Source organism: Panthera uncia, assembly GCF_023721935.1.
Source record: "Panthera uncia isolate 11264 chromosome B3 unlocalized genomic scaffold, Puncia_PCG_1.0 HiC_scaffold_1, whole genome shotgun sequence".
NCBI classification, from domain to species: domain Eukaryota; kingdom Metazoa; phylum Chordata; class Mammalia; order Carnivora; family Felidae; genus Panthera; species Panthera uncia.
In genome coordinates this window covers 14,458,200-14,479,799 of record NW_026057582.1, presented here as the reverse complement: position 1 = coordinate 14,479,799, position 21,600 = coordinate 14,458,200, and the positions used below count along the sequence as shown (strand labels likewise).

The 21,600-nt window shown below is 38.4% G+C and overlaps 1 protein-coding gene across 3 annotated transcripts in view; it reads left to right on the top strand.

The window, feature by feature from the left end:
• The window catches only part of TTC8 (tetratricopeptide repeat domain 8), a 60,129-nt gene that overhangs the window by 930 nt on the left and 37,599 nt on the right, over nucleotides 1-21,600 (top strand). For 2 of the 3 annotated variants that reach the window (XM_049612352.1, XM_049612351.1), the window contains exons 2-6: nucleotides 15,652-15,772; nucleotides 17,346-17,409; nucleotides 17,517-17,676; nucleotides 17,877-17,966; nucleotides 20,095-20,139. In XM_049612352.1, the coding sequence (XP_049468309.1) occupies nucleotides 15,652-15,772; nucleotides 17,346-17,409; nucleotides 17,517-17,676; nucleotides 17,877-17,966; nucleotides 20,095-20,139 (480 nt within the window). Of the gene's footprint in view, nucleotides 1-10,383; nucleotides 10,414-15,651; nucleotides 15,773-17,345; nucleotides 17,410-17,516; nucleotides 17,677-17,876; nucleotides 17,967-20,094; nucleotides 20,140-21,600 lie in introns of all 3 variants that reach the window. The other variant, XM_049612357.1, reaches the window with a different exon arrangement.

Below are 21,600 nucleotides of genomic sequence, written 5' to 3'. Positions count from 1 at the left end.
AAGAGAGTGAGGATGGCCATATACTGTGTGTGAGAGGAACAACACCGGTGGCAGGTAGTTCCTGGAGAAAAAGGGAGAAGAGGAGCAGAGCTGTGGCAGTTTGTCAGTGCTTCTAGTAAAAGCTGGTTTCCCAGCTTTTCCTTTAGTAGTGTTGCCTTGGAGATATTAGGGGGAAAAAAAAAAAAGAATTGAGGGGAGTTACATAAGTGGAGGCCTATGTGTGAATACTGTTATTAGGCTCTGCCTTGTTGCATGTGAGCAAGTGGATGACAGATAACCTGTTGAGGTGAACATACAGACTTTCAGATAGGTAGAACATCTTCCTGTAACAATCCATGTTAGTGAGAATGCTAAGCTCGATTCTTTTGGGTTAGTTCGTGTTCATTAATAGGACTGTGTTTCCACAGGGAAGCATTTTTCCAAGCGTGTTTCTTGGCACAGTTAGTCCCACAGGTGGTACTCAAAACAAAACAAACAAACAAGCAAAAAACAAGGTTCCGGATTCCACAATCAACTATGTCTGGGAACTGTTACAGTACCTTGACCCCTTTTCGTTTTGTACAACAAAAGTCTGTTAAAACCCTACGATGGACCGGGCACTGCTCTAAGCACAATGGTTTGCAAGAGCTTTACATGCTGTTTCTGTTTTTCCATTAATTTAGGGTAGTTTCCATTCTGTGTTCCACAGAGCTGTTGCCCAAGAGCTGCTTAGCGACAGAAAGTTTCCTCGCTAAATTCATCTGGGGACAGTATATTTCCTACTTGAAGATTCAAGATTCATACTAAAGCCTCTGGGTTCTGAAGAAAAGAAATGTAATTTTGTCAATACAATAGTTCTGAAACTTATTTGACCTCTGCTACTCTTTTGGCAGTGGGCAAGGGTTGGGTATCTTCATTGTTACCGTACTAGGGAGATGTAGTCTCATGGTGAAATGTTATAAGCAAAGGAGCAGTGTTTTTATTAATGGTTAAGATCCTATACTCTTAATAACATATAATCATAGCACATTCAGTACAATACTGTGCCTGTGAATTCAGATTTAGTTTGTGTTAGGCACTGTGAGCAGGATTTTATATGTGTTCAACCAAATGACCTTTGTTGAGTGCTTACTGCTTACTAAGTTGTGTAAATTATGGGTATTTCTATGCTTAGAATAACCTTGCAAAATAGGTAACAAAAATAGTAGCTAACATTTATTGAGTATTTACTCTATGTCAGGCTTGGTTCGGAGGGTTTTAGAAGTCATCTCATTTAATCCTCATCCCTCTTAGGAAATTGGTACTGTTTCACCCGTTTTACAGATTAAGTGCACTGGGGCACAGGGTTAAGTAATTTGTCCAAAGTTACAAAGCTGATAAATCCATTTACTTTGTCCATACTGTGCTCCCTCTTTGGCCCCGATGTAGCCTAATATTTCAAAGCTGTGTGTTTCTCAACTTTTCCCAGTACATTTTCCCATCTACTGTGCCTTTTTCAAGATTTTAGCTAAATGGTAAAGAATTTTAACATACTTGTGGATTAAAGGCTTTAGAAAGTCCTGAAGGAAGGTGACCTATCTAATTTTGATAAAGACAGTATTCTGAAACTTACTTGATCCCTGGTGCCTTCGGGGTGGGGGGCGGATGGGGGAGACAGAGATAGATTTCTCCCTTGTTATTTTGGAGAGATGCCATTTTGGAAAGTGCATGGTCAAGGCAGAAGTGTTTTCATTAATGGTGAAGATGGGGCCATAGAGGGACCTTGCTCCTTTTTATCTAGGAAGAGTAAGATAAACAGATTTAGGGCTTTGCAGTCTCCTGAATTAGCAGCTAAATAAGGTAAGGGCTTGTGTCTTTTTACTTGGTTTCTTGTACAGCTGTCATTAGGCCTTATTGGCCCTCTTGAAAGATTAAAGACTTATTACAAGACATGTTTGGTAGAACCGTGATTTTGATAATGATAATGAAGAAAAAAAGACACAGGTTTATATTGGGAAATACTGCTGTTGTCATTGGTTAACCATTTGACATGGTTAAGATCATTAGGGCAGTCAATTTTGTTAGGTCCTGGCCTATTCTATTGTCCTATTTGCTGTGGATTTGAAATAATCGTCCATAATGTGATACATAATGTCTACTGCCATAAACATTAAAAAATGTTATGCTTTATTACTATTTTCTTGTTATGAGCAGGGGTTGTTAATGGGTTTGATGTAAATATCAGAGTAGGCTTAGGAGAATGAGTACCAGATCTAGAAGAAATTTATGATACTCCTTTCCTTTCTAATCCTTTTTATTTGTTTTGCTGAGGTAGTTTATTTAAGTAGGAACTATATATATATATATATATATATATATATATATATATATATAGGCAGAACAATGAGCAGTATTTCATTGGGAATAGAAGTTTAACTTGATATTACCTTATCAAACTGGGCTTTAAAAATTTTTAAGTTTTATTTATTTATCTTGAGAGAGAGCATGAGCAGGGAAGAGGCAGAGAGAGGAAGAGAGAGAATCCCAAGCAGGCTCCACGAACTCATGAACCGTGAGATCATGACCCAAGCCAAAATCAAGAGTCCGAAGCTTTTAACCAACTGAGCCCCCCAGCCACCCCACCAAACTGGGCTTTTGATAGCTGGATAGGGCTGCTGAAAAGTTTGTAGGGTTCACTTATGTGTTAGTTATTTTTTGACCCAGCCTTTAAGCACTGTTTTTTCACTGTGTGCTTTTCCTTTTTAATTAGGTAATTTTTAATTTTTAAAATTTGAATATAGTTGACACCATGTTACCTTAGTTTCAGGTGTACAACATAGTGATTCAACTTCTCTATACTATGCGGTGGTCACCCCAAGTGTAGCTACCATCCGTCACCATACCATGCTATTACAATATCACTGATCATAAACCCTATGCTGTACCTTTTATTCCCATGACTTATTCATTTCATAACTGGAAGCCTGTATCTCTGGCTCCCCTTCGCCCATTTGCCCATCCCTCTCCAACCCTCCCCTCTGGCAACCATCCGTTTATTTTCTGTATTTGGGTCCATTTCTGCTTTTTGTTTTGTCTTTTAGATTCCACATATAACTGAAATCATATGGTATTTGTCTTTTTCTGTCTGACTTATTTCACTTAGCATAATACCCTCTAAGGTCCATCCATGTTGTTGCAAATGGCAAGATCTAATTTTTATGGCTGCATAATATTCCATTGTACATATATACCATATCTTCCTTTTCCATTCATCTATCTATATGGTTGCTTCCATATCATGGGTATTGTAAATAATGCTGCAGTAAATACAACAGTGCATCTGTCTTTTCAAATTAGTATTTTCATTTTCTCTGGGTAAAGACCTGGTAGTGGAATTACTGGATCATATGGTATTTCTATTTTTAATTTTTTGAGGAACCTCTATGCTGTTTTCCACAGTGGCTGCACCAACTTACATTCCTACCAACACTACATGAGAGTTGACCTTTGTGTCCCTCCACTCCCATCCTTAATTCTCAGCCCCATAGGTTCCTAAACATATATTTACCTTTTCAAATAAATGCAATTGCATTATGGACATTCTTAATTCATTTCTTGATTTGAGGGCCAGTTTTTTTTTTTTTTTTTAATCAATTAAGGAAATTCTTCCCAGATTCCTCCAGGAGAGTCTTCCTTCCTTCCTTCCTTCCTTCCTTCCTTCTTTCCTTCTTTCCTTTCTTTCTTTTTTCCTTTTTCCCACTGAGATTTCTTTATGCAGTTTATCAGAAATATATACATTGAATTCTTTCAGAATTAAAAGCTTTTAATTGATTTTAACAAATTGGGAAGAGATATGAGAAAAATGTATTTCTCATATTTATTTATTCTTTATCTGTTAGATGTTAAAAATGAACAATGAAATATTCTTCCCTTTATTTTTTTAATTTTTTAAAAAAATATTTATTTATTCTTGAGAGAGAGAGAGAGAGACAGAGAGACAGAGCATGAGCAGGGGAGAGTCAGAGAGAGGGAGACACAGAATCTGAAGCAGGCTCCAGGCTCTGAGCTGTCAGCGCAGAGCCCGACACGGGGCTCGAACCCACAAACCGTGAGATCATGACCTGAGCCGAAGTTGGACGCTTAACCAATTAAGCCACCCAGGTGCCCCTTCCCTTTATTTTTTAAAGTTGATTTATTTTGAGAGAGAGAGAGAGCAGTGGAGGGGCTGAGAGGGAGGGAGAGAGAGAATCCCAAGCAGGCTCTGCACTGTCAGCACAGAGCCCAACCTGGGGCTTGATCCCATGAACAGTAAGATCATGACCTGAGCCAAAATCAAGCCCAAACCACTGGGCCACCCAGGCGCCCCCAGAAGGGCGTTTCTGATAGTAATTTTGTTATTGGGATTTCTTGTGATGCTGTCTTTGTTTCAGTGGAGGAAGGTAATTGACGGAGAGACTACCAATCTATGAAAAGCTAACAGAAATGTGATCAGAGCAGAAGCAGATGGTCCTCAGCTCTGCAGTCAGATGGTTTATCTTCACATCCTCCTTTAACCTTTACAAATTTTTTGAGGCTTCAACATTTCAGAGTACTTTTCCCCCACAACTTCCGATTACCATTCCTGTGCCACCAAACTGATTTTAGTACAAATGAATGACTCTGAAGCAGTTCCTGGACACGTGGAAGAGCAAGGAAATTAAAATATTTTTTTCTGAGGGTCAAATGGATTCATTTTTGCTTTTTTTTTTTCCTGCCCCTAAAACAAAATAGCTTAAAAAAATTTTTTTTAATGTTTATTTATTTTTGAGAGAGAGAGACACTGAGTATGAGTGGGGGAGGGTCAGAGAGAGAGGGAGACACAGAATCGGAAGCAGGCTCCAGGCTCCGAGCTGTCAGCCCAGAGCCTGACGCGGGGCTTGACTCACTAATGCTAGATCATGGCCGGAGCCTAAGTCAGAAGCTTGATCTACTGAGCCACCCAGATGCCCCAAATAGCTTTTGTTTTAGATGTTGTTTTTCACTTTTGGTTTTGCTTATTTTTGTGCCAGGTGAGGAGAGCCTCTCTAAAGTGATTTGTTATTTGTTAATCTTTCTTTAAGTTGGTCCACAGAGCTTCCCAAAAAACCTCTTTTGGTTCTGATATATCAACCTTTTGGGATAAGTCCACCTCTGAGACTATGTCTTCTACATTTATTTCTCCTGTAAGAGATACAATTTTGGCATAGTATCTTCAAAAATACTTAGGTTGTGCTTTGTACTTTCCATTAGGACATCTGGATTTTATTTAATTTTGATTCTTGCCAAAGTCAGGGTAGTCAGGTTGGCCAGAGAGGTATGATATACAATGAAATAGCATGTTTCTTTAGAGTCATACATTTTTATTTGGACACAAAGAGACTTAAGGATAGGTTGTTGACTGTAATAATATGGTATTTGGTAATGTGGAAAGGTTCTTGAAGAAGATGGATTGTAAACTATTTTTCCCAGATTCAGAATAGTGAGACTTAAAAGGGCATGGTGTGTAACCATGAAGGACATTTAAGATTCTGATCTCTTGAGAATATAGAGAAAGAAAGATAACTGGTTAATTTATTGTAGCTTCCCTGTTTGATAAAATACAGCACGAACAAGAAGTTCATCGAGAGACATTGTCTTTTTTCAAAGTGTTCTTTAAATCACGATTGAAAAAGTGCTTATAAGTTGTAAGATATAAAAGGGAGAAAGGCAAAATGGTCTTCCACATGGCGGTGTGACCTAGAGGGAATGCTTGCTTTTACAGCTCATGTCCATCATCCTGATTAGTTGCTTAATCTGATTACTGTTCCTTGTGTTCCATATGTCAGATACATGGCTTTAAAACCAGCCCCAATTTTTTTTTAGCTCCATTATAATTAAACAGTTCATAAAACGTGCAGGTTTTTCAGGCAGTGAGGTTTTTAAGACAATATGCTTTTATTAATGGAGTAGATTTCTGATAGATTTTCAAGTTACGAAAATCAGTGATTCTGGGAGTGGGAAGGGGGGCTATATATCAGAACAGGAAGAATTCACATTCTCCTCCCCAGTCTCTACTTATAATGAGATATGTTACAGAGAGGAAGGGGTTATTATTGTAAATGACTTGAAGATGGAGAAAAGGCTGAAAGCCACTGGCTTAAGGGAAAGACATGGAACCAGGGGTCCCTAGTGAGCTCTGTGTTATTAGTTGATTGAGACAATGATCTGGTGCTCTAAGCAAAACAAACAAACAAACAAATCTTTCTGTGTGATTATCTAATTTAGTTCCTCTTTGGGGCCATGGAGACTAAGCCAGACTTAATCTTTTGATTCTATATGGAGTTCATTTTATGATTTTGTATTCCTGCTGAATTACACAGATGACATTCCTACTTGGCTGCTTGGTTGGTCCTTGGATTCTCCCTAAACCTTCTGATATCCATCAATTTCTGTGTTCTCTTTCATTGTTTTCCTTCGTGTGACTGCTAACTTCTGAATAATGTCTCAGAAGTTTCAGGGCCAAGCTGGGTCAGACTCACGAGCCAGCGTAAGTAATGGTGGCAATTAAGAAGTCGCATTCAGAATTATCTAGAGATTTGATACCCTGAAGTAATAGCAACGACCTAAGAGTAAGCCTTACCCTGGGGAGGAAGGAAGGAAGTAAACTGATGTGAATTGAAGTTGATGCTAATGAGCATTTGTTGGTTCCAGGCTGTGTCACTCCACTCTGTCCCCTTACTTGCTCTGAAGGAGAGTCAAAGGTAGTTTTAATTTGATGAGACACAAGTGGGAGTTAGTTCTGGGTTTGGGAAAGGGAAGTAATAGAGAGTGTGGGGCTTTTCTGGAAAAGAAATTGTGCAACTGATATTTCTTATTGAAAGTGCTACCACCTTACACTTCACTAATTATGATAGCATATGGGGAAGGCCTCAAAACTATGAAATATTCTTAAAAATACAAGGTTTATTTATTTTATTTATTTATTTTTTAAAGTTTATTTATTTTTGAGAGAGAGAGAGACAGAGCACTAGTGGGGGAGGGGCAGAGAAAGAGAAGGAGAGAGAGACATACACACACAGAATCCGAAGCAGGCTCCAGGCTCCTAGCTGTCAGCACAGAACCCAAACTCATGAGCCATGATATCATGACCTGAGCCGAAGTCAAACACTTAACTGACTGAGCCACCCAGGCGCCCCCCCCCAAGGTTTATTTTTAAAACTATGCTATGAAGTAGACACTATTTGCTCCAATTCGAGAGGAGCACTAGGTTATAGAGGTCATGTGACTCGTTCAAGGTCACGTAGCTAAGTGGCTCCCTGAGGATCAAGCCCAGCCCTTCTGACTCCAGGGTATTTTGTACCCAACAACTTTGTACTCAACTCTGTCGATACCCATGGAAATGATTTGCTAGACCAAATGAACCTAACTTGCCGTTCCCTATTTGGTTGGATTAATTTAAATAACAGACTATAGTTGAGAGACCCAAAGGTGAAAGTCTCAGTGCTTTAAAAAAAAAAAAAAAGTTTTGCCCTATCTCTAAATTAAAACATCCTAACTCTTCCTTCTTAATCCTGCTACTCTTGATGGATCTCCAGGCCAGTCATACGCAGCCTTGGTCTGGCACACCCTACAGCAGTCTGTTTTCATGCCTTGCTATGATCTCACATACTCAGCAAAGTGCGGGCTCTCGATGCAGAGTGTCTGGGTTCAAATACTGCCTGTACACTTTGACTTCAGAGTTTTCTCCTCTGTAAAATGGGAATGATAATACACCTACCTCAAAGGGTTGTTGTGAGGGTTAAGCTCATTAATGTATGGTAAGTGATAAAAAATGTTAGCTGCTATTGTCTCTGTATAGCTAGAGATATTTACATGTAGGATTCTGGCATTGATCTTTTTCTGAAAAGATTGTTGGTAATCTGGGAAGTGTTTGTGAGGAAAGTGTTCGGTGAAATTGATAAAATGATGCTGAACAGGGGCGTCTGGGTGGCTCAGTCGATTAAGCATCCGACTCTCGATTTCAGCTCAGGTCATGATCTCTCTGTTTGCCAGTTCGAGCCCTGCGTCACGGTCTGTGCTGACAGTGCAGAGCCTGCTTGGGATTCTCTCTCTCCCTGTCTTTCTACTCCTCCCCTGCTCAAGCTCTCTCTAAATAAACATTAAAAAAAAATGATGATGGGGGCGCCTGGGTGGCTCGGTCGGTTAAGTGTCCGACTTCGGCTCAGGTCATGATCTCGCGGTCTGTGAGTTCGAGCCCCGCGTCGGGCTCTGTGCTGACAGCTCAGAGCCTGGAGCCTGTTTCGGATTCTCTGTCTCCCTCTCTCTCTGCCCCTCCCCTGTTCACGCTCTCTCTCTCTCTGTCTCAAAAATAAATAAACGTTAAAAAAAAGAATTTGTTTTAAAAAAAAAAATGATGATGAATATAGTTCATAGATCACTGGCACTCAGTAATTTCCGGAATAATATCTTTCTTTTTCTCTGACACCCTTCTTATCTCCCTTATTGTTTTTCTCCTCTCCATCTAAGTCGTCTATAACTGTCTATAACTTGAATATAGCATTTCATACATTGTATTGGCATTTATTTAATTATGTGCATTCCCCACAGAATGTTTTCAGCACCTAGCAGGGTGCAGGAATGTCCGGGGAAGCTTGTGGAACTAACATGATCGTGATCTCGGCCTCACTTCCTGTTTGGGCCTTGTCTCCATCTTCCATCTGCACAACCTCACCGTCTTTACACTTGCCCATCTTCTCTGACCTTCTCACCTCACCTTCGTGGTGTGGCAAATCACAGATGTGTTCCTGTGGGGCAGAAGAACCAGATAGAGCACGAAGGCCTTCCTCAGTGATCAGAACACTGAGGCTGAGCTGCCATTTGACTTTGGGAAGCATCTTCCTGTCCTTGGCAGAATGACAGGCCTCTAGCTTTTCCTTCCTATTAGAGGCTTCCAGCCCTTGTGTGTTTTGTTTTCCTTTTCAAGTATTGTCTGCAGTCACCATGGGTAAACTTTTTTTTTCCCTGTGTGGAACTTATCTTCTATCTCTCCTACACTTGACGCTTCAATCCTGCCTTATTATCTTGAACTCATTTTTTAATCTCCTAGATGCACTGGCAAGGAAGAGCCTGGCTTCTTTGTGTGACCTTGAGCAAATTACATGACATCTCTGAATTTGTTTCCTTATCTGTCAAATGGATAACACCTGCCTCCCTCCGGTGGTTGTTATGAGACTCAAGTGAGATAATGGGTCATACAGACATGTATACAAATAAACAGAAGAAGGAATAGAAAGGGTTACTCCTCTGTCATCTCATTGCCTGTGTCGGTGTGTTTCTTTAATTATGGACTGTGGGTTCTAGGCAATCTGTGCTTTTCCAGATCTTCCTGATGCATGCTGGAATTGAAAACCTCCAACTGCCATGTATTCTTAGTTGCTGTTTTGTGTTCGGTTCAGCTGCTTGCCGAATATTCTCTAAATCCCACCCTCCAGGGCCTTTGCTTTTGTAGCCTAGCTTCATCTTTGCTTCTCGTGTTCCTACCGTGTATCGTGCTATAGAAATTGCTTACCCTTGCATGGTGACCAGATGGCTTCAACATTGCTTGCACACATAATATATTCTTTAAAAAATATTTTGAGTATTCTCCTTGGGTTTTAGAGCTGTAGAAAGCAAGGCTAGGAAGGATTTTTTTTTTTCCCTTTCTCTTTTTTCTTAGTAGCTTCCCTGATAAAACATGCTGCCAGTGAAGTGTTCAGCACAGATTGCTAACTGTAGATATAGAAGTATAGATTATTTCATAAATAAATTTGTTACAAGTCTGACTTTTCCCCAGTGGATTTCTATTTAATTTGGACAGGAAAAAACCCTGAGTTTGTTAGCACCTGACACTAATATGTATGACATAGTCTATTCATACACATTTCTCGGAGCACATTACAGTTGGAATTACTTTTTTATTTTTAGCTGCTAATCCCATTTATGTGGAGTAGAAAGATTTATAGTATGTTGTGGATTTTCTTCCTCCTCCCCAAGTGATTAAAGTCTGAATGCTTTAACCACCATGAATATAAGGAAGTGTTTCCTTGGTATAGCTGTAAAATTGTTTTTAATTTCTGAGATTTTGTGTCTTCATTAAACAAGTAGTTAAGATAACTTCTCTGTGCTTTAAATGAGGTTCGAGCAATTAGAATTTTCTGATCATAGCAAATTCAGCACTCTTCAGTGTATATTAGTTAACACACTAATACCAATATTAGTATTAGTATATGCAGAACTCTTGAGTACTTGTGGAGAAAGATTAAAGTTGATATTCGGATTTTTATTCAATGAGTTTGAGTCTGTCTACAAATACTTAATTCATCACTAAGACTTTTTATTTTAGAAACTGTATTTCCTAAAAATGTTTACTACCTTCTTAATGCTTTCCAGGAACCGGATCCTGAATTGCCAGTGACTCAGGTAAAGGGTTAGCTGCAACTGTTAGTTTAGAGAATACAATACTTCCTATTGCTTACTCGTTCCTATAGATTAGAAAACCTGCTGCATATCTATTAATGCTTTTATAAAATCAGCCTTCTCTACCATTCTGTAGAGTATTCTATTTCCAATATTTTTTTTGTAGAGTATTTTTTTTTTATGTAGAGTATTCTATTTCCAGTATTTTTGTGTCTATGGGTGAGTAGTCTTATAGTCTTAAGACTTGAAATGACCAATGTTGACCAGAAAGATGAGAAAAATAGAGAAGGAAGCAAGGGAAACCAGGAGCTTAGGAATGGGGCCAAGAAGTCAGCAGAGCCCCAAATGTCTGAAAAGATTGTGATGGACAGGATGATATATCTTGAGTAAAGAGTAGGCTCACCCTGCCTGGGAAGGGCTCGATTTTAGAGCGAGGTGCCTGCCACCGTGAAGAAGACAGGAGGAGACACTGGCCAGATAGCCTTGTCTACCAAACTATCTTGGTTAGAGATGGGAGGTGGCCAGAGAGACCTGCTAACTGGAGAAGACGCAGTGAATGAGTCTGGAGAGAGCCCAAGGAGAGGAAGTGTGGTTAGGGGGACATGCGGGCCGGTGAAGCTTTTAACACAAGGGAGTTTCCAGTAAGTCTGGGAATAAGAACGGATGAGAGTGCTATAAATCACCCTAAATATTGCCAGGTGTCGGCCCTGCCACATGAGAGAGAATGCTAACAGTGGTTTTCAGTAAATAAACAACTTGAACCTCATATGTGGTTCCTATGAGTAATCATTCAACCTTTTCCAAGAGAGCAGAATACAAAGTACTTTGATGGAGGCCTGTGTAGTATTATCAAGCAAGCACCGTAAAAGGTTAAAATGAAGCACTCTGTTCTTGAAAAGGATTTTAAAGGAATTTGTCTGCAGTGTTCGTAATTTTGATTTCCAAATTGATAGATGGTACTAAACTATTTTTTGCATAATATATGCACAATTCGTTTGAGAAGGACCTAAATTATAAATAGAGTAAGTAATGTGCCTTTTCTTTTCAGTGATTTTGGAAGGTTTTGTTAAAATTAACGTTTATTTATTTTTGAGAGAGAGAGAGAGAGAGTGTGTGAGTGAATGCAAGGGAGGCCCAGAGAGAGGAAGACACAGAAGCTGAAACAGGCTCCAGGCTCCAAGCTGTCAGCACAGAGCCCGATGCAGGACTCGAACTCACAAACTGTGAGATCATACCTGAGCTGAAGTCGAATGCTTAACCAACTAAGCCACCCAGGTGCCCTGGTTTTGTTAAAATTAAATTAAAATGTCAATAATTTACATTGTTGTTATGGTTTTAAAACTGTAAATGGCATTTGAAAGTTTCAAACCATGCAGGGACTTCATGAAGGACCTGTATTTAGTATTACTTTCTTGTTCTGTTACTGTAGACTTAATTATCTATCACTATCTGGATAGTGATCTAAAAGAATAAAAAGGGAACAAGGCTGATGGGATTCTTTTGAGCTCATTATTCATACATTTTGCCTTCCTCTTTTGCACAACTTCAAAATAAATGAGGCTTTACAATAACAATTCAATGTTTTGTGCTAAGTTTTCATTTTCGTAGAGTAGGCAGAGTGTCAGATGTTATACCGATTCTTATGATGGCTCGCTCAGGTTAGACAGACTGTTCCTTGGTAGCTTTATTCTAATAATCTAGCAAAATTGTTTCTTTTATGTCTTAAACTCTTGGCCTCCAATTTTGTATTAAAAGGAATGAGACAATTTCAACATGTTTCGCTCAGTCAGTAGACTTTTTCACTTTTCGTAAGGCATTATTTTCCTTTCCTTTCCGTCATTGCCTCAAGAATAATGTCCTGTAGACTACCTCAGTAGGTGAATGAGATGGGATTATGTTTTACAGATAAAGAACGATATAATTGACTCACATGCTTTTCCCTTTAAAAAAGTTCCTGCACTTCTGTGATTTTTGTTGATTTCACGGTACTTTCCAATACATAGGCATTCAAATATATTTACATAAACTGCATGACCCTGTCATGTAGTAACAACTTAAACATATTTAATAAAACCAATTTGTATTTTTTATTCAGATTCAAGGACCGGTTTGGGATCATCCCATTGTGCTTTGTTATGCATTTTAATGTAATCACTGATTAGTTTTGAACTTTTTGAAAAACTTAAACAGGATTTTAGGGCTGTAAAACATACTTGGCTTGTTTCCAAAATAAAATTAAAAAAAAATTTTTTTAAAGCCAAAGCCCCATCTGCTGTTTTCATTAAAATCTCAAGAATTGTTCACATTGCCAAGAGCAGTTCTTTGAATACAATCTGATGTTTAAGCAAGCAGTGATATGTGATTTTCAAGGTCATTTGTGTTAGGACAAGAGGAAAGTCAGGAAGATTAGTATTCTCAAAAAATGATGAAATTTAAAATTAAAAAATAGTTTAAGTAGACTTTATTATAGATCTTTAAATATAAAAGATTCCCACCACGATTTCTACTTCTGAAGAATTAAATTTTAGAAACTGAAATATAGATCCATTTACCTTTTTGAAAAAGTGAAATCTTATAGAATAACCTTTTAAAAAAGATGTTCCTATTTGGCTTCTGAAGCATTTATTCATTTGGTGGTGAGGGAAAAGTAGATTTACTTTCTTTTCTTTTACTTAGCCTAATATTAAAAAAATTTGCACCTCCGTAATATCTGAGAGGTTAGTAGGAGGCTAGATGTCAGGAAGAATGATGGAGTTAACTATGAGATAACGGTATGTACATGCTAATTATTAAAAAGATATGTGCAGGGATAATTAATACCCAGCCATATAGGTGATACGATAATAATAAAAAGTTGACTTTTAGAAGGTTGATTTAACTAGGATTCCAAGTTGGAGTTTTAAAGTTTCATTAGCTCATCATCAGGATAAAAGTCCCTACACCTCACTGGAGCATACAGGGTCCCTCAACTGCCCTTTGCCTTTTTTCTCTAGCTTCTTCTCTGACTGCTGCCTCAGCTGAACCTGATTCTTCAACCGTACTCAACTGTTTTGGAGTTGCCAAGCATGCCTTGAGCCCTCAAGCTAGCCTGCCCTTGTCCCGTTCTCTTTGCCTAATACATGCTTTCCTGTCTTTGCTACTAGCAAACTCTTTTCTCCTACCCTTCCTCTACTCCCAGACAGCTGGGTGCCTCTCTCTGTACTCCCGTAGCATGCTCCAGACTTTTATCACTGCGCTTTCCCTACAACACTGAAATTTGTGTAAGCTAGTTGAGCCGCGGCTTACTTCTCTCTGTCCCCAGGACCTGGCATGCCATAGGTGCTCCCTAGTAATATGGGAGTGAACCGTGGCGCCCATATCCTGCTTTACTGTTTCAAAGAAAATGCTGCAATCCTTCCTGTCCACCAGCATGCTGAGCAAGGAATGCCCTTTTGAGAAATGAAAGCTGTCAGATCCTTGCAGGGTAGTATGAGCTGTGGAGACTCAAGATAAATCAGGATTACTTATTTCCATCTTTGAAGTTAAATTAAACCATGAGTTGAAGCCAGAGATGACTTCCCTGACCCCTGAGCAGAGTTATAAAGATGTGCCGACCTTCCTGATCTTTGATGAATGAAAACCTCCAATTGTTTCCACACTTTAGTGGCTCTTACAGTTAGATGCAGTTACGACTGAAATTTATTTATTTATTTATTTATTTAACAAATGAATTCTTTGATTCCATATTCTGCTTATTCAATTGTGTTAAATCCACACAGTTGAAACATTTTAAGTTATCTGAATCCAGTAAATCTCACACAGGAAAGTAGAAGCTAAAAAACCCAATCATCTAGCCAAATATAATTCCATTTTAGGAACCTACGGCTATGAAGGCAGCCTTTTTTATTCCCATTAAAGTGAAAGCATGAAGAATTTTCCTTTTCCTTAAGAACTTTTGTCTAATGTATGCATTGCAGTTATTTTAGCCCACGAAAGGATCTCTACTTTTTAATTCCTATAAAACTATTGTCTATACCACACACCTGCCACCTATCATGCCCTGCTTTGCCTTGTCAATTAATTCAGTAGGTGATGTGTTCGGGAAATTAGGATCCAAGTTTTAAGCTTCTCATGCTTCCTCTTCAGAACCTAGCCCAATGCTATGTAACTAGGAAGTGCTCCATAGGTGTGGACCGACTGATTGAATGCATCTTGGGTTCTTTACGCAAGGACTTTTTGGAACTCTGTAGCTTTCGTCTGTTCCTCTCTCAGTCTGTTCCTCCTTTAGCCGGCTTCACAGCCGGTTCCCTAGTATGGTGAGCCCTACCCTGCCTCCCGCCAAACTTCCCTCGCTGCTGCTTCCTCTGCACTATAGAGTATCGGGTCTGTGCTGCTGCTCAAGGACACCGAGCTTACTTGTTCTCTGCTTCTGTTCTGTAGTGAAGCAGAAAGGTAAACATTTCTGATAAAGCTGTTTTAAATGTTGAGCAAGATATTTAATGGTGCACACCTTGACATCTAATTTCTCAAGGTAGAGTGAAGTTGATATTTTCCAGATTCCTTAATTACCTTTTCCATTCCCCGCCCCCCCCTCCCACTTTCTAGCAGGTTTTCTACTGCCCAGATCACAAAGCAGCCAAGACTGTGTTGATTAGCTTCTTGGGAATTGGGAGAAATTGACCTTAGTTCAATTCAACATTTTTGGAATACTTATTATGTGCAAAAACCATAGGTGTTATGGAAAATTCAGAACTGAACAAGGTAAAAAGGCTTGTGTTTTGGGGAAGGGAGCTAACCTATGCCTGATAATTACAGTGTTTCTTGAATATGTGAGTACATTTGATGGAAGTGTAAAGAGAATGCTCTGTGAGAAAGACAAGAGGAAAGTAGGTTTAGAACTAAACCATCAGGGAGGTCTTCATGAGGGACTTTGGTCCTGAAGGAGGAAGGCAGAAAGAGCACTGTGGTCAGAGCTTTCTTAATTGATTTTCGAATTATTATTCCAGTAAAATTTTCTCTGAAGTTCTTCTTTTACTTACAAAAAGGCATGTTAGAAGACTACTAGGTAATTGATCTAATGGGCATTTCTTGATTAGTAATGACCTTGCCTTGTATTAGTTTCTTGAAATAGCTCTTTAAATTAGCATAATGTATTAAACGGTAAACATGCCTAATAAAATTTAGACGATAATAAATCTTCTATAGGCTAGGCAGTACTTCTAATACTACTTAATGTGTGCTTTATTTTATCCATGTTTATAGGCAGCTTGGATTTTGAAGGCACGGGCACTCACTGAAATGGTATATGTAGATGAAATTGACGTAGATCAGGAAGGAATTGCAGAAATGTTGCTGGATGAAAATGCTATTGCTCAAGTTCCACGTAAGTATTGGTTTTTCACTTAAGTAAATGAAATGCCATTAGGAGGAAGAATACTACATGTGTATAAAATAAACACAAGACATTATATACATGAAAAAAACACTGCTTCAGGTTAATGGTCTCTATCCTGTCATATAGTACAAAGATTTTCCTTCCACAATTCAGTTACACTATCTTAAACTTAAGATGTGGGATTGCTGTATAAAACAATTTTTCAATACAAGCTATATTATGCATTTAAACAGATTTTATATTTAAAATGGATTCTAGCTGAACTGCTTATCTAATATAACAGAAAATTGTTTATCTGAGAGTCGAAACACAGGAAGCATCCAAACAACTCAAGTCTTCTAAAAGGATTAAAAAAAAAAAGCATCTTTGGACAACATCACTTCACTGTAATAATTGAAGGTGATTTGCTCTAATGCATGATATGAGGTGATGGGGTAATACACTGGCCTGTGAATGCCCACTGGGATTGCCGCAGAGGCCCAGCCCCCAGCTTGCAGATGTGTTGGAGCAAATGGTATTTAGTGATTACCATAATGTATGGTGGTCTTGCTGGTATTTATTAGTTATAACTGTTGTCAGTCATTTTTATGTTTTGAAAAATAATAAATTAAAAATATTTTTTAATGTTCATTTTTGAGAGAGAGAGAGACAAAATGCAAGTAGGGGAGGGGCTGAGAGAGAGGGAGACAGAGTCTGAAGCAGGTTCCAAGCTCTAAGCTGTTAGCACACAGCCCGATTCGGGGCCCAAACCCACAAACTGCGAGATCGTGACCTGAGCTGAAGTCGGACACTTCACTGCTTGAGCCACCCAGGTGCCCCAAGATAATAACTGTTTTAAAGCTTCAAATGGAAATTGAGGAAAAAAAATACATATGGTTCATGCTAAAATTCCTTTTCCCCCCCATCATTTTGTTCTTTTGGAGTTAAAATGTCTAAATTCTATATATTGTGGGTACATGATCTTTTGTTGGGAGAAGTTTGTATCAGAAATACACTATGAGCATAGAACCGTCTTTGGGTGCTCTGGAGTCTGCCAGCCTTGAGTTTGAAACCCACCTCTATTAATAGGTTGACCTGTTTACTAAACCCTCTAAGCTTTTGCTAAATGGGTGAATACAGCCTACCTTACAGACTTAGTGTGAAGATTAAATGTAAGAACATAAAATACCATGATTTTTTTTTTTCAACGTTTTTTATTTATTTTTGGGACAGAGAGAGACAGACAGAGCATGAACGGGGGAGGGGCAGAGAGAGGGAGACACAGAATCGGAAACAGGCTCCAGGCTCTGAGCCATCAGCCCAGAGCCCGACGCGGGGCTCGAACTCACGGACCGCGAGATCGTGACCTGGCTGAAGTCGGACGCTTAACCGACTGCGCCACCCAGGCGCCCCAATACCATGATTTTTAATAAATATCAGTCTCAAACACCTTTCCCTAATATATTTCCTGTTACTAACGTCTTTTTCACCAGGCCGGCACATTTCTGAAAATTACAACACCTGACAGTTTTTACAGATTAATAACTAATCTATAAATTGAATTTGCCATCTCATGTCGTAGGCCCGGGAACATCCTTGAAACTGCCTGGAACTAATCAGACAGGAGGGCCTAGTCCAGCCATCAGGTATGTACTTCTGTTTCATACCTTCTGCCATTAAATTCTGACCAGATTGTATGAGAATCTTCCCTTATTGATCTTCTTGGTATTTTCACAATGTACGCTCTTCACAGGCCAGTCACTCAAGCTGGAAGGCCCATTACAGGTTTCCTTAGACCCAGCACACAGAGCGGAAGGCCTGGCACTATGGAACAGGCCATCAGAACACCCAGAACTGCCTACACAGCTCGCCCAGTCACCAGCACAACTGGAAGATTTGTCAGGCTGGGAACGGTAAATTCTGTCAGCTTTACCCTATCTTTGTATTACCAGAGTAGCTTGGTGTTACGTTATATCTTTTTTTTGCTGTTGTTACAGTGGAAAGTCACATGGCAGATTTTTTGAAGGTGGTTCTTTTTACTTATGCTCATTACACTCAATTTATATTTCCAGAGGGAGTTTCAGATTTCTTGTTCTGTCATTTTTCCCCATAGGCTTCCATGCTTACAAGTCCTGATGGACCTTTTATAAATTTATCTAGACTGAATTTGACAAAATATGCCCAGAAACCGAAATTGGCAAAGGTATGTACTTAAAATGATTTTATGTTATGAAGTAGTAATGTTAGATATGTTATCCTGATAACATTGTAGGAAATAAAAAAAATTTCTTTTGTGAAGGAAAGGCCATATCTTGCTTGAAATGGAAATGTTTAATTACTGTGTAAAATTTCTCTTAGTCTTTTGAGTTAAGGAAAGTCAATCAGAAATAAAGTATACAATACCATTGCATAGGAAATTGTAGTCACTTATAACAAAAAATAGTAATTGATAACAAACAAAGCAGACAAGCAGCATCATCTTCATGGAATGAAATTTAGAAGGTCATCTGTGTGTGTGTGTGTGTGTTTTTTTTCCTTTTCCCTCTTGGACTATTCTCAGAAAAATAATTTTCTATCCTTGTAGAATTTTATGACTGTCAAAAAGAAGATGAAAAAAATATGTTCGTTTAATTACTAATTAGGCAAGCATCTCCATAAGCCATTGTCTGGCTTGAGTGATCCTCATTGAGAATTACCTTACTAATTCTAACTACTCAAAGATTAGATGCTCCTTTATGTTAAGGAGAAAGGGAGAGTGAAAGTAAGTGTGTGTATGTGTGAGAGTAAGAAAAAGAGAGACTGAGAGGGAAAGGTGGGGCCCGTGACCTTTCTAGTGTAAAAATAAACTTGAAGTTGAGCTTGGAATAATTCAGAGACATGAGCACTTAGCTGTTGCTGAAACTGGTCTAACCCTAGCTCAAGTTTTTAGCTGTAATGTCTGTGAATTCTGTGCATCAGTGCTGAGCTCATTCTGAATCTGAATTCTAATGGCATTTAACATATTTACTAAATGTCAAACACGAGGTTATATAAGAATGGACATGAGCCATACAGACTTGAAATTAAAAGCTGAAAAAGAAATGTCAGTTGATAGGAAATTAGCCTATAATAATGCCCATGATGTTTTAATTTCTCATTTGACAGCAATCCTGTCAACTTCATTTAGCAAAATTGTAAAGCTATGTGTATTTCCCTTACCTTCACGAGAGTGAAGTATTAACAGCAACTCATATGGAGTATCTGGCTCCCCTGCCCTTTTCAGCCATTTGTTTGAGGTGGCTGGATGGCTGGTTGGTACCATTGCTGTTTTCTATTCAGGGAGTGTAGCCCATGGAGGCATCTCCCTCAAACTATGATGCTTCCAGGACAGACCTGGTCTGTTACTAGATTTAAACTGAATCAGATTTTGTGCTTTTTTATAGAAGTAATGCCAGGTTTTTTTTCTGTCTTTGGTTTCCAATTTGCCTTTACTCATCAAGACTCATTTCTAGCATTGATTGCTTGAGTCTCTACTCCTTTCATAGCAACGGGGGTTGCTATGTACAAGCTGAGTACAAGCTGTACTCTTGTACAAGAGTACAAGCTGTACTCTTAACTTTTCTTCTTTATCACCGAGCAAATGGAGGGTCAGGTATAGTTTTTAAAAGAAGGGACTTGTCCTGATTTCTTTTTTCTTCCTTTGGTTGCCTCTTAAGTCTTCTTTGTTAATAATCTTGATACGCTAACCTCTTTGCAAGGGTGCATTGATGGTTTTATGGACAAACATGATAACACTAAGAGGTAATTCGGTCAATGCTTATTTATCCAGATGAGCTGGGGGAAGTATTAAAATAATGGTTCTCAGACCTAGCTGCACATTAGAGTCATGTACACATCCCACTTTACACCTAAGATCTACTTTGTTTCAGAAGGAATTTCCGGATTTTTCCCATGTCTAAAGTGTCATTATCATTATCATAATGACTGTATAACATGTGCGGAGTGTATAAAAAAATGGGCTGAATCTGTTTTAGGATAATGTCAGAGTTGGTCTTTTCATCTCTCTTTGTAGTAAAATAGTGTATATAATACGAAAAACCTTGTTCAGTTATTTCAGTTTTCCAGTTTGTAAAAACAAGAATCAAGTATAAATCACTGTATTTTAAAATGCTGATTATAACAAATGATGGATAGACCCTTTACTTATGAAGGCACGTTTAGTGTACCTGTTATTTTGGTTCAACCCAGCTGCTGTCAAAATGGTCTGAGTATATCCGTATCAGATATACCAATAGAGTGCTTTTGGTAAAATAAAATCTAATGTATTTTTGGCCTTTTTTTTTTCTTCATAGGCTTTGTTTGAATATATCTTTCATCATGAAAATGATGTTAAGACTGTAAGTTTTGAATTCATGCTCTTTTATTGTAATTTTTCTGACTTTGGGGATTTCAGTTCTGAAATGTTCTATTTCTGACCTTATAAACAGACGGAATTATTAAAAATTGGAGCATTACTAATACTTTCAAATCCACTGTTATTTTCAATAGGAAAAGTTGTATAAATATAGAAGAGGTAGGAACTGTGCCTGGTCCATAGACTACATAGATTTCCACTAAAAAGCAAGATATAGATAGTTGAGAATATTGTATAATGTGCTTTTGCTGCAGTTTATTTTTTATACTAATAGCGTTGTTGATCCATTTTTTTTCTGTAGTCCATATAGTGAATTATAGGTTTATTAATATGTGTATTTCTGGTTTTTTGTAGCGCGCCCCTTATCCCTCCTTTAACATTTTATGATAGAAAAATTCAAACACACAAGTGCAGAGAATAATATAATGAGCCAGTATCACCCATCACCCAGCTTCAATAATACTTAAATATCTTTGTAGTCTCTTAACAGACTTTTAAGGTTATATGCATAGGACTTCTTCATTTATAAAAAGTTTTTTTTTTTTTAACGTTTATTTAAGAGAGACAGAGCATGAGCAGGGAAGGGGCTGAGAGAGAGGAAGACAGAGAATCCGAAGCAGGCTCCATGGTCCAAGCTGTCAGCACAGAGCCCAATGTGGGGCTCATGAACCATGAGATCATGACCTAAGCTGAAGTTAGACACTTAACTGAATGAGGCACCCAGGCGCCCCCTCACTTTTTACATGCTAATATGCAAATGACCAGTAACTTCACAAATTTTGTCAAATTGAACGTAGTTAATTCTGCAGTGTCTAATGATAGTACTTTCCCTCATTTTCTTATTAGTTTAGGGAAAAAGCTTTATATGCATATGTTAAATATTCAGGGAAATAAAAACGTTTTCCTCAGTTGTGTTTTCTGTGTGTCAACCACAATGCCATATACTAGGAAAACTAATAAAAATATATTTTTTTCCTGACTCTATCAGGCATGCAGTCCAGCTGAGAAAATAAAATTGGCATAATGAGACAATTAAAGAGGTACTTGCCAAGCTGTGAAACTGTCACCAGGTAGCAAAGGGGAAAAAAAATTCAAAAGGGTGATATTAGTAAAGATCCACAAAGTAAGTCAGATTTTTGGGAAGGAGGGGAAATAAACGTAAAGAAAGGGTTAAAAACACGAGCAAGATAATGGGGTGAGAAATAAATAGGCCATATACTAAGAAGTGGGAGCATCAGAGAGACATTTTTAAAGAAAGCAGTGGCAGAACTTGATGATAGATTCGATGTGGAGGACAGAGGAAAGAAACATGTCAAATCTGCCTCCTAAAGATGCTACAAGAAGAATGATTGTTTTACTAACAGGAATGGGATAATTAGGGAAGGAAGTCAGTTTCCAAGGAAGCTGGGTAATTCACTTGAAGGCATTTGTAGTTTGAAACTAT